At 42.5% G+C, this 14065-nt stretch overlaps 1 protein-coding gene across 4 annotated transcripts in view; it reads left to right on the top strand.

Annotated features, from left to right (window-relative positions):
• Positions 1-14065, top strand: part of LOC122553753 (RNA-binding protein Nova-1) — a 276793-nt gene that overhangs the window by 226862 nt on the left and 35866 nt on the right. For 2 of the 4 annotated variants that reach the window (XM_043698042.1, XM_043698038.1), the window contains one exon: positions 6178-6288. The exons of the other annotated variants lie outside the window; for them this stretch is intronic. In XM_043698042.1, coding sequence (XP_043553977.1) covers positions 6178-6273 — 96 coding nt within the window. In that variant the 3' untranslated portion in view covers positions 6274-6288. Of the gene's footprint in view, positions 1-6177; positions 6289-14065 lie in introns of those variants that run through there. 4 annotated transcript variants of the gene reach the window in all.

The raw sequence follows: 14065 nt of genomic DNA, 5'->3' as shown, positions 1-14065 counted from the left end.
ATTCTGTAAATTTTAATGAGACCCCTTCTCACCCAATCAAGTATAGAGCCACAGTCCTTGAACACTCCCCTTCATTCCGGGATTATTTACATCATCTTCCCAAATAGCCAAGACAAATATACAGCAGAAGTGGTCACAAAAAAAAAGTTCGCTCTTTCCTCTTTTCCTGAAGGTCAACATAGATTGCCAGTTTCCTCATTCACTTCAGTCATCAGTTTGTTGTTAACTACAGTGCCTGAATATTTCTCAATAGCATTTTTACTTGTTATGACTAACATTAGGAACACAACATTTTATAGTTTTAATCAAGATACCTGAACGAGGCTTTTTAATTTGAATCTATATGCATCACTTGTACTACAAGATTGTCATTGCATTTCCAAGAACTAGTGGTGGAGAATAAATATTGTTTTTGTGTTCGTTAATGGGATGGCCCTGGAAAAGGTGATGGTGAATGGACTTCTTGAAGCTTTCTCTTCAGGAGGGTGTTCCAGGGAGTTAACCTAACAGTGAAGAAACAGTACATTTCCAAGTCAGAAAGTTTTGTACTTGGATTAGATTAGATTCCCTACAGTGTGGAAACAGGCCCTTCGGCCCAACTAGTCCACACCAACCCTCTGTAGAGTAACCCACCCAGACCCATTCCCCTCTGATTAATGCACCTAACACTACGGGCAATTTAGCATGGCCAATTCACCTGACCTGCACATCTTTGGACTGTGGGAGGAAACCGGAGCACCCGGAGGAAACCCACGCAGACACAGGGAGAATGTGCAAACTCCACATAGATTAGATTAGATTCTCTACAGTGTGGAAGCAGGCCCGTTGGTCCAACAAGTCCACACCAACCCTCCAAAGAGCAACCCACCCAGGGCAGCATGATGGCTCAGTGGTTAGCACTGCTGCCTCACAACACCAGGGACCCAGGTTCGATTCCAGCCTGGGGCGACTGTCTGTGTGGAGTTTGCACGTTCTCCCTATGTCTGTGCAGGTTTCCTCCAGGTGTTCTGGTTTCCTCCCACAATCCAAAGATGTGCAGGTCAGGTGAATTGGCCATGTTAGGTGCATTAGTCAGAGAGAAACGGGTCTGGGTGGGCTACTCTTTGGAGGGTTGGTGTGGACTTGTTGGGCCAAAGGGCCTGTTAAGAACTTTCAAGAAAGAGTTGGATAGAGCTCTTAAGGATAGTGGAATCAAGGGTTATGTGGATAAGGCAGGAACAGGATACTGATTGAGGACGATCAGCCATGATCATAATGAATGGTAGTGCTGGCTTGAAGGGCAGAATAGCCTACTCCTGCACTTACTGCCTATTGTCTAGACCCATTCCCCTACATTTACCCTGACTAATGCACCTAACGCAATGGGTAATTTAACATGGCCAATTCACCTGACCTGCACATCTTTGGACTGTGGGAGGAAACCGGAGCACCGGGAGGAAACCCCCGCAGACACGGGAAGAATGTGCAAACTCCACTCAGTTACCCAAGTCTGGAATCAAACCCAGGTCCCTGGCGCTGTGAGGCTGCAGTGTTAACCACTGAGCCACCATGACACCCTTAAGGCAGTCACCCGAGGCTGAAATCGAACCTGGAACCCCACCATGCCATGGAGGGAAGTTGCAAATGGCCGTGTTTACATTAAAAGAACAAAGGCAACAGATAGTTAATAAAGGTCATGAATTTGTAATTTGCTGTTGAAAGAGCCTGGGTGAGTTGCTGTTGTGTATCTTGTAAAGAGAACACACTGCTGCCAATATGCATTATCAGTGAAGGTAGTGGATGAGATGTCAACCAAGTGGGCTGTTTTGGCAAACTTCTGGAATGTTCTTGGAGCTGCAGTCATTCAAGTAAGGGGAAAGTATTCCATCACAATCCTTGACTTTTGCTTTGTAAATAGGCACTAAGGAGACAGGAGATGAGTTAATCGGCACAGTGGCTCATAGGGCGGCACGGTGGCTCAGTGGTTAGCACTGCTGCCTCACAGCACCAGGGTCAGGTTCAATTCTAGCCTCGGGCGACTGTCTGTGTGGAGTTTGCATATCCTCCCTGTGTCTGCATGGGTTTCCTCCGTGTGCTCCGGTTTCCTCCCACAGTCCAAAGATATGCAGGTCAGGTGAATTGGCCGTGCTAAATTGCCCATAGTGTTAGGTGCATTAGTCAGAGGGAAATGAGTCTGGGTGGGTTACTCTTCTGAGGGTCAGTGTGGACTGGTTGGGCCAAAGGGCCTGTTTCCACACTGTAGAGAATCTAATCACCACAGAATTCACAGATCTGACCTGCCCTTGTAACCACAGTATTCATAGTCATAGAGTCATATGGCACAGAAAGAGACCGTTCAATCCAACCAGTCCATGCCATGCATAATCCCAAACTAAACTAGTCCCACCTGCCTGCTCCTAGCCAATATCCCTCCAAATCATTCCTATTCATGTACTTATCTAAGTATCTTTTAAATGTTGTGACTGTGCCCACATCCACCACTTCCTCAGGAAGTTCATTCCATACGTGAACCACCCTCTCTGTAAAAAACTTTGCCCTCATGTCTCGTTTATCTCATCACAGTCCATCTCACTTTAAAAGTATGCCCCTAGTCTTGAACCATGAGATCTGTGACAATTATGCCATAATGTTTTAAATATTTATTCACAGGATGGGCATCCCTGACTAAGCCAGCATTTATTGCCCATCCCTAATTGCCCAGAGGCAGTTAAGAGTCAACCACATTGCTCTGAATCGATAATCACAGACCAGGTAAGGATTAGATTAGATTAGATTAGATTAGATTAGATTACAGTGTGGAAACAGGCCCTTCGGCCCAACAAGTCCACACCGACCCGCTGAAGCGCAACCCACCCATACCCCTACATTTACCCCTTACCGAACACTACGGGCAATTTAGCATGGCCAATTCACCTGACCTGCATATTTTTTTTTGGACTGTGGGAGGAAACCGGAGCACCCGGAGGAAACCCATGCAGACAAGGGGAGAACGTGCAAACTCCACACAGTCAGTCATTTCAGGCGCTGTGAGGCAGCAGTGCTAATCACTGTGCCACCGTGCCGCCCACATGCCACTGTGCCGCCCACAATGGCAGGATGGCCCAGGATGGCAGTTTCTTTCCCTCAAGGACATTAGTAAACCAGTATAATACAATTGACGATGTATTCATGGATTTATTGGGCTCTTAATTTCAGTTTTTTTCATTGAATTCAAATCTGCCATGGCAGGATTTGAATCCAGGTCCCCAGAACATTACCTGGGTCTCTGGATTAGCAGCGATAATACAATTAGGCCATCACCTCTCCCAATATCAAGAGGAGATGGTTAAATTTACTTTTGTTGGTGGTGGTAATTGCCTGGCACTCCTGTGGTGCATTGGTTACTTGTCACATATCAGCCTAAACCAAGATGATGTCCAGTTTTGCTGCATACAGCCACAAAATGCTTCAGGATCTGAGGAGTCACAAATGGCATTGAATATTATGCAGTAATCAGTGAATATCCCTACTTTTGATCATATGATGGAGGGAAATAAATTTATCAGAATTAATTGAAGAGGTAAAAGGGTGGATAGATAAAGCAAAAGCAGTAGATGTAATGATTTTGGATTTTTGAGGATATTTGATGAGGTACCACACATAAGGTTGCTTCCTAAGAGCCGAGAGTGTGGTGCTGGAAAAGCACAGCAGGCCAGGCAGCATCTGAGGAGAGGAGAATTGACATTTCGGGCATAAACCCTTCATGAGGAAGCAGCCCTTTCCTGATGAAGGGCTTACGCCCGAAACATCAATTCTCCTGCTCTTCAGATGCTGCCTGACCAGCTGTGCTTTCCCAACACCACGCTCTCAACTCTGCTCTCTAGCATCTGCAGTCCTCACTTTCTCCTGCTTTGTGAGAGCCCATGGTACCGGAGGCAGTATATTAGCAAGGAAAGAGGATTGGTTAACTAATAGAAGATAGAAAGTTGGGATAAGGGGGCATTTTCAAGATGGCAACCTGTAACTAGTGGAATGCCACAGGGGCCACAATTATTCACATTATTTAATAATGATTTGGCTGAAGAAAGTGAATGTACTGTAGTACAGTTTGCAGATGATATAAAAATTGGTGTATAGGCAAGTGGCGAGGATGACACAAAGAATCTGCAGGGGATTATAAACAGGTTAAGCAATTGGGCAAAATCTTGTCAGATTGGAATATAAAATGGGAAAATGTGAAGTTATGCACTCTGATAGGAAGAATAGTGGAGTTGAATCCTATTTAAATAGAGAAAGACTGCAGAAAGCAACAGCACCGAGCAATTTGGGAATCCTTGTGCTCAATCACAAAATGCTAGCACACAAGTTCAGCAGGTAATATGGAAGGCAATTGGAATGTTACCCTTTATGCCAAAGGGAATAAAGTGTAAAAGTAGTGAGGTCTTGTTAAAAATATACAAGGCACATGTCAGACTACATCTGGAAGACTTTGAACAATTTCTGGCCACTTATCAAAGGAAAAGTACATTAGCATTGGAGGCAGTCCAGAGGAGGTTCACAAAGTTAATCCCAAGTTGGAGGGACTGAAAGGAGCTTAAAGAATGAAAGGCAACCTGATTGAAACTTACCTGATGCTAAGGAGACTTGGCAGGGGAGATATGAAAGGGTTATTTCTCCTAGCGGGGAAGTCCAGCACTAGAGAGCATAACCTTAGAATAAGGGGTCAACCTTTTTAAGACAGAGATGAGGAAGAATTTTATTTCTCAGAGGGAAGTGAATTTGGGGAATCTTTTAAAGCAGAGGGCTGCAGAGGCTGGGTCATCAGTATATTCAAGTCGAAGATTGACTGATTTTTAGTGAGCAAGGGAATCAAGAGTTATAGGGAAGAAAGCAGGAGAGCAGAGTTGAGGATTATCGGTTCACCCATAATCTCACTGAATTGTGGTGCAAACACAATGGGACCTACTTCTGCTCCAGCATCTTATGTCTTCAGAAAGCTAATTAATGAAGAAGCTGAAGACAGTTGGGATTTGGGCATTGTGTTGAAGAACTCATGTAGAGATGTCCTGAGGCTGAGGTGATTCATCTCCAGCAACCAAATTCATTTTCCAGTTTGCTCGGAATGACTCCAATCCATGGAGAGGCTTCCCTGGGGATTCTTCATTTTTCACTTATCTGAAATACGTGCAGCTTTTCTCTAGATATTAAGAGATGTGCAAGAGCAGCCTGAATCATCTGCTATTGCTTTCCTTCCTGTTCCCCTTTCACCATCAGTGGCTTTAGTTGTTTCGGGATAAGGAGTTTGTTATAGAGTCACTGTGGGAATGATCCAGTCTTTCCTATCCTTTCACCCATAACATGAAACTAACTTCCACTTATCAACTTCACCCACAATACCTTACAGCTTTATGTAGTTTCTGTGTTTCCACAGTAAAGCTGTTATTTAACTAGGAAAACTGAAAATAGTGTTATCCAGTGCAATAAATGTTGTGTTCCTTTCAAAAATCTGATCTATTTAACAAAAATGAAACTTACTATCCATAGTGAGGTCAGATAAAGGATGCATACCCAAGAGTCATAACTTGTCTTTTCTCTTTACAGATGCTGCATGATTTGCTATGGTATTTCTGTTTTTACCATCATTCATTTGATGTTTATAATTTTAAATACAAATGCCAGTTGCTTTGCAGGCTGAAAAAGTAGCATAAAATATCTCCCTTCAGTAGACGTGAAAGAGACAACAGCCAATGAAAAAACAGTTGTAAAAACATAAGGAATGAAGAAGTTAAGCAAATTGTTAAATGGCAAGCCTTTCCTTAAATAAAGGAATAGATGATGAACATTAGAACCGGGAAGCACCAACAGTTAGAGGTACCTTGGTTTGTATGCACCTTGCTGTGCAAGTGGATAAAATGGTTAAGAAGGCATATGGTATCCTTGCCTTTGTTAACTGGGGCTTGTGTTTGAGTGCAGAGAGGTTATGCTGTGGCTGTATAAAAGTTTGATTGGGCCACACTGAGAATAAAGTGTACAGTTCTGGAGTCCACATTATAGGAGAGATGTGATAGCACTGGAGAGGGCGCAGAGGAGACTTGTCAGGATGTTGCCTGGGCTAGAGAGCTTCAGTTATGAACAGAGATTGGGCAGACTGGGAAGGGTCACCAGACCCGAAACCTTAACTCTGATTTCTCTTCGCAGATGCTGCCAGAACTGCTAAGCTTTTCCAGCAAGATCTGTTTTTGCTTGTGGTTTACATCACCCGCAGTGAAACTATCATGTTATTCAAACAGATGAAAGACTTAACAGACAATCAATTTTTCAATGTATAATTTCAGTTACATCACACTGTAAATTTTTGCTATAAATTCTGTGTGTTAGGATTGAGCCCTCCATTATCACCTGATGAAGGAGCGACACTCCGAAAGCTAGCGTGTTTCCAATTAAACCTTTTGGACTATAACCTGGTGTTGTGTGATTTTTAACTTTGTAAACCCAGTCCAACACCGGCATCTCCAAATCATGGTTTTTATTTGGACAGACTGGAATTGTTTTCCTCCGAGCACAGGATATTGAGAGGGGACCTGATTGAGATGTATAAAATTATGTACAAAGTAGATAGAGTGGATTGGAGGAAATGTTTCCATTTGATGGAGGGATCGATGGCCAGGATATAAATTTTAAGTAAGGAGCAAAAGGTTTAGAAGAATTGTAAAGAAAACCTTTTTCACCAAGAGGATGATGGAAATCTGGAACTCACTGCCTATTAGGATAATATAGGCAGAAACACTCATAATATTTAGGAAGTATTTGAATGTGTGTTTGCAATTCCAAGGCATACAAGACTATGGACGAGGTGCTAAAATGTGGGAAATGGAACAGTTGTTTTAGACCAGTCTGGACACAGTAGCAGAAGGACTATATTTAATTACTCTATGATTCTGTACAATTATGAACTGACATTATAATTATTTTTGTCTCTGTTCCTTAGAGTGTCCATGTTCAATTAACAATCAATAGGATAGTCTGTGAGCAATCAATGATACGAAATAATTTTTTTTGAAAATTATAATCCGTATCACCCTACTGCATGTGGTTCTGAAACAAAACTATCAACAGCAGACATCTTTTCAGTATCGATTTTCAATCACAGGTTTTGTGCATTTGCACTAAAAAACAGAAAGCTTCCTGGAAACAATTAACTGTTTACCTATTGGGCCATGGGATGTACAGGTTTTGTTAGTAATTTGTGCATTGCAGGATCACACAAACAATGAACTCATGGCCAGGTTCATGTGTTTTAGTTTCCTTGGTTGAGATGAACATGCTGAGAGCACTAGAAAGACCTGCCTTGCTCTTCAAAAAGGGCCATGGGATCTTTTATCCCAGGAGTGGAATACACAGGAACAGGGCTTTGATTCATCATCTCATCCAAAATATGGCATCTCATACAGTTCAGAGGCCCTTCACCACTACAGCAAGATGACAATGTACATTATGTGTTCAAGCTATGAAGTGAATCTTGAAATTCTGACTTACAGGCAAGGGGTTCCGTCTGAGATAAAGCTAACACAGAAGATACACAGTGCTTCCTGGTCCCCCAACAGTTAACTTCCAACAAAAAAACTTGACCTCATACTTAATTACATATTCCCATTTATTTCACAAAATTGTTACAATGCAAGCATTGCACTGGTTCTTGGCGTAATTAATCTTAGTGCCAATTCCTACCTTTTCCCCATCCTTAAATAAACTCTTCCAGGCCTGCAAAACTGCTACCAACCTAAATTCTTGTTTCCTGCGACTCCACACAATGTGAAACTCCCTACCTCTACCATACCCACCACCCTTTCTTAGATGTGGCTTCAGCAATACTAATAGTAATTTCAGAATTTGATCCCAAATGTTAGCCTCATGTCCATGTTTCTCCTTAAAATCGAACTAAGTTTTTAGTCATGCTTCCTGATCCAGCCTACTTTGGCTCAGCATCTGATTTCATTTCAGACTCTGTAAAGCCACAGGTTATGGTGCTCTTGTGGTGCAATAGTAGTGTCTGAAATAACTCCATAGAGGCCAGACTCCATCACCGAGTCACCATCTATTTGCACATGCATAGTACTCAATACTGGTCTGACTTCCTCAGAGTGAACAGAACTGCTGACACTCCTGTTTATATCTGTCAGCCAGGGCTCCCCGATTGGACCATGTTAACATCCCAATCAGAGAATTCATATTCTATGAGGTCCACCTGGCTGACCTCATTCCAATCACTACATCCCTCCCCCTCTAAGTCTGGGGAAGTAGGCTGCTCTTTCTTTTGTAGCCTCTCCTGGGTTTTTGGATTGTGTCTGGTTCCTCTGCATCAGTCTTGAAATTAGGTAGCACGTATCAGACCATAGCGCTCCTATTGTGCCCATGACATTTTGGAAGAAATTCATCCTCTTCTTCAGGTGGGAAAGGCATCGAGGCTGTGGCATCTGCTGTGTCCATCTCCGACTCCAAGGTTTCTTCAACGCCAGATGAACAGAGAACCCATGGATTCCAACAGTCTTTCCGGCTGTTCCGCGGGGCCAGGTATGTTTTGCTCCTGCCGCACTTGCAAGTTTGCAATCTTCATGTAGTCCAGGTGCTTAGTAGGACCTCTTCACCTACCTGAACTTTGTACACCACAGACCTAACCTCACGTCACCCATGTCTCTTGCCCATACAGCGCTGTTTCCATGGTTTAGGCACCAAAGCTCGTTCCCCTGAAGTAAACTGGCTCTCTCACTTGGAGAAGCTTTGTTTCCGGCAATGGCGTTCCTGATGCCAGATCCAGGAAGATCAGATTTAACCTGGTGTAGGGTCTTCTCCCCATCAGCAACTCTGCTGGAGCTATCCCTGTAGTTGCACGAGGTGTGGTCTGATAATCAGGTAGGAACTACGGCAGTTTGGTAAATGATGGCCCATTATCTGTGACCAACACTTCCAGGAGCCTGTGAATTGCAAAAGATGCTGGCAGCTTTTCTATCATCGTCCTTGTGTTTGCCGATGCTCTATGCTCATCCAACCATTTTGAGTAGGTGTCCACAATGACTAAGAACATCGAGCCCATGAAGGGCCAGCATTGTCAAAGTATAAGCGAGTCCAGAGTTTACCTGGCTATTTCCATGAATGTGGAGGTGCTGCTGGTGATAATTTTCATCCTTGCTGACACTCTGGGCACTGCCCCACCAACATGGCTATGTCTCCGTCCACTCACAGCCACTAGATATAACTTGTCGCCAACATCTTCCTTTTGGAAACCCCTAGATGACCCTGGTGGAGTTCCGTCAGTATCTGGCAGTGACCTTTGTTCAGGACAATCACTCGTGCTCCCCTTATAGAATGCTGTCGTCTACGGTAATCTGGTCTCACTAGGTGCAGAAGGGTTTCAGTTCTGGTTGTGATGGCTCTTTTGTTTCCCCCATCATCACCAGCTGTTTTAGTTTTGCTGGACAAGATCTTTTTGTGATATTGTGTGGTGACCAGAAGGGTGTCAGAAAGTTTAAAACCAGAATGGACTCTTCCAGGGGAGGCAGCACTGGTGGAGTATCTGCAGGAGGCAGCTCAAGGTGTCCACATTAGCCAATTGGCCCCCTGGACAGTGTTCAAACTTTTAATTGTACACACTGAGAATAAGGACTCACCACTAAATTTGACCTGAAGCCATGGGGGGGGGGAGAGGTTGTCCTCTTTGAGTAACCCTAGCAGGGATTAGTTGTCTATTACTGTTACAAATTTATGTCCATAAAGGTATTGGTGGAACTTTCTCACACGAAAGATGACCACCAAATCTTGCTTCTCTATTTGGGCATAATTGCACCGTGCATCAGCCAAAGTCTGGGAACCATACACTACTGAGCGTTTCTCTCTGTTGGGCCATCTGTGAGCCAACACTACACGAAGCTGTATGGAGAGGCATTAAATGTCAGCACTACCTCTCATTTGGGATCGTACTGGGCTAAGATAACTGTTTATTCACTTCCCTTAAAGCTAACTTTTGTTTACGAGAACATTTCTAAGGCTTGGAGGTGCCGTTTTTGGATTGGAGTTTGCAAAGTTAAAAATCACACAATACCAGGTTATAGTCCAACAAGTTTATTTGGAAGCACTTGCTTTCGGAGCGCTGCTCTGTCACACATCCACCTGATGGAGGAGCAGCACTTCAAAAGCTAGTGCTTTCAACTAAACCTGTTGGACAATAACCTGGTGTTGTGTGATTTCTAACTTTCTAAGGCTGACCGTTTTAATAGTTATAACAGTGCCCAGATGGAGACCAGTTTATGTCTGAACTTGCATAATAATTCACGAGTCCAAGGAAAGACCTAAGCTCCGGTACAGACATTGGAGTCTGGGCACCTTTGATTGCCCTCACTTTATCTTCCAATGTGTGTAACCTGGTCTTGTTGATTCTGTAGCCCAAGTAGGTCACTTGGGGTTCCTGGGACACACACACAATTTTCCTTTCTAAGGCATATGCCCACCTTGGAGAAACATCTAAGGAATATGTCCAAGTTCTCTAAGTGCTCTTTATTGTCTTTCCTGTTATTAGTCCATCATCCAGATAAATGGCGACCTGGGGTAGACCTTGTAAAATGGTCTCCATTGTCCACTGAGAAAATGGCACAGGCTGACAATACCCTAAAGTCTATGTATATTGGTACAAAGCATAATGGGTATTAAATGTAGCATACTTCTGGGAATCCTCATCTAACTGTGACTGCATGCTTATGTCCAGATTTGTGAAGGACAGCTTCACTGATTGAGCTTCACAATCAGTACGACCGGTGCTGCCCATTCCGCAACTGGACTGGTTTGAAGGTTCCTTCAATTTCCAGCTTTCTGACTTCTGCCTCTACTTTTGCCTGTAAGGCCAATGGCACTAGGTGGGCCTTGCAGAATCGTGGAATTGCTTCTGGTCAACATGCTCCTTAGATAGTCCCTCGACCTTCCTGAAAAATTTCCAGGTATTTAATTGAGACTTCACTCAAGCAGACATTTTCTATTCAAAAAATGTTGAGCCAATCAAGGTACTTCTCATACGAGGCCAGAACCAAAGTTGTACCTTAATCTGTACTGGTTCCCAATATAGGTTCTTGGTCTAGCTAAGGTCTGATGCAAACTTAAGGGTTGGAGTCCGGAACAAATTTTGTTAAAGATTTGTTTTACAATCACTTATACAGCCATGTCAATATCAACTCCCATTGGAATCGGGTGACCATTTAACCAGACATTTGTTTTGACTGGTTCTGATTTGGATATTGATAAGCAATTTAACTGTTCCAAGCCAGATGTAGATGGGCTTTTCAGGGTGTGCAGTCTCTTGTATACCAGCCTATGAGTTCTCTTACTCAATTCAGGTCCAGTCTTTTGCTGTCTTGGGTCCGCATACCGACAGCAACTACAACAGCTTGCTGTCTGGATCCTGAAGAAAATTCTAACTGTTTGGCCGAAGCTGGGCTTTGTTTTATGATTTTGCTGTGGGCTGCCCTCAAGAGTCTTTGATCAGGATATTGCCTTCACTCAAGTGAGGTTCGCCAAGTTCAGTCAGTTTGGCGATGGTATCCACTTCCATCGGCATACCCAGTTACTCATATGCCCGACTTGCCCCATTTTCTAATGACATAGCCAGTTGTAGTGCCTTTGAAGTCCATTTGGGCTTCACTAGTAGGTTCTTTTGCATGGTTACATCATTAACCCCATACACACCAAACTGCCTTTCAGTATCTCATTAAAGGTTAAATCAAAGTCACGTGTCTCTGCCAGTCATTTTAACCTCATTAAAAATCCCAATTCAGATTCCTCTGGTTCTCAAACTGCTAAGTAAAACCGATAGCATCTCAGAATTAGGGAGGCTTGGTGTTGTAATATTCATTCACCAAATCCATCCACTCTTGAAAGGTTTTACTATCTGGTGCCTCAGGAAAAATTAGGCTCCTAATAACCGAGAAAGCTGCTTGTCCACAGGTTGTCAGGAGAATGACTTGTTGCTTTTCACCTGTCCCCAACGTCATTTGCCTAGAAAAGATAATGCTTTATTTCCACATACTGGGCCCAGGCCTCAGTGGCAGGATCAAGAGAGTCAAGCTTCACAAATAATGGCATGATGCCAGAAATGCTTACCCCAATTTGAAGACAACTATTGCGAGCAAGTTTCTTCAGAAGTGTATTTTTACTTTCGGCGCCACTGAAATAATTCCACAGAAGCCAGTATCCTGTCACCAAGTCACCCTTTATTTACAGATGCATAATGCTTGACACTGGTACGGCTTCCTCAGAGACACCTCTCAGGCTGAACCTCTGACAGTCCTGTTTATATCAGTTCAGCCAGGACTCCCTGATTGGACCAGATTAACAGCTGCAATTCTAAGAGGTCCACCAGGTTGACCTTGTTCCAATCATGACAGTGTTCTTACCTGTGGGCAGAAGGTGCAGGTTTAAATCCCACCTGTCCCTGAGGTTTGTCATAACATGTTCAGACAGGTTGATAAAAATAACTACTCCATTTCAGTTGTGGTTAACTGTAACTGTTCCTCATGTTGTGAACTGAACAACTTACATGGCATCTGTTGGAAATTCACTGCAGTAAAATCCTATTAATATCATTGAATAGTGCATTTTCATTTTGCTGATAGATGCTTCCACTTTGAAACAAATTAACACTTTTGTCTTTAACTCATTTGAATAATAAAATGTAATCTTGTTATAAAGCGAATGTTAAAGAGAAAAAAAATTTTGTTAAACGTCTGATGATCTGACCAATGGAATTTAACCATTTCTATTAATGGAATTCAAGAAATCAAATTGTTTGACAATATAATACCACTAAGTGAATTTACTAGATCTAATTTATTATTGTGATTCTGGGCACTTTCTGCACACGAGAGGACAACGCAATCCAAATCTGGTATCAGTATTAGACATTTCATTAAAAGCAGCTGCTAACTCATTAATGACCTTCAGCATTTTGTGCCTCACTAAATATATGCAGTCACTTTCATTCTACATTCTTTGCTCTGGCTGTATCTATTTATGAGAAGCAACATACTAGCACTGGGTTTGTAGAATTGTTTACAAAATAAATTCTAATTGTTGGATGACCTGATGTCTGAAGAATGGACTGTTTCTTACATATGACATTAATAATGAATTTAATAGTTATTTTGCAGATACTGTTTTCAGAACGGTGCATAGAATTTGCAGTACAGTAACAGACATTCGGTCCAGCAGGTCTATGCCACTGTTAATGGTCCACTTGAGACTCCTCCCATCTTTGTCTCACTGTATTAACAGATTCTGTCCCTTTCTCCCTCATAGATGTCTAGCTTCCCTTTGAATGCAGCTATGATATTGGCCTCAGACACTCAGTGTGATAAGATGATCTAAACTCTTACCAGACTCCAAGTCCCATATTGGATTTATTAGTGACAGTTCCGGTAGTTCCAGTCCCCCATGTATTTAACAAAGCATCCAACCAAACTAAATTAAAGACATTTCTGTCTCTGCTGTAATCCTATTCCCATTCATGACCTTGCAGTCAGCATTCGGCTTTGTTCTGCAAAAATGTGGATCATTCTGTGATTCAAATATGGAGTCAGTTACAGTAACCATCCTCTTCCATATTTTTTCTAAAGTTGCACCTTTTTAAATATCTAAAATTTGTATTTTTAGTTATTGTTTGCTTTATTGCAGTTGGCCATGTGATATTCTTTGGCTAAGTCAATGATACTCGATTCTTCTTAATGTCAAATCCAAACATCACCTTACCCTCAGATCCCACTTAGTGCGTCGAAAGGCTTAATAGAAATGCTTGCTAAATTAGTTTCATTAACTGCAAGTGGATTTTGAGAAGAAACTCTAAAATTGCTTACTTCAGCATGAGACAACGAGATTGGACATTTACATGTCATATCTCAGTACCCGATCTTATACATGATGGCAACATTGCCAATCTGATTATGCCATTAGAGGTTAAAATGTTTTACTTACTTAAACAGCTTAAATCTGTTGAAAAGTTGGTGTACACTTTTTGGGTTTTTTTTGTTATTTTGATTTAATGTGAGCATTT

Source organism: Chiloscyllium plagiosum, chromosome 10, assembly GCF_004010195.1.
Source record: "Chiloscyllium plagiosum isolate BGI_BamShark_2017 chromosome 10, ASM401019v2, whole genome shotgun sequence".
Taxonomy (NCBI): domain Eukaryota; kingdom Metazoa; phylum Chordata; class Chondrichthyes; order Orectolobiformes; family Hemiscylliidae; genus Chiloscyllium; species Chiloscyllium plagiosum.
This window is presented reverse-complemented; position numbering and strand designations above follow the sequence as displayed.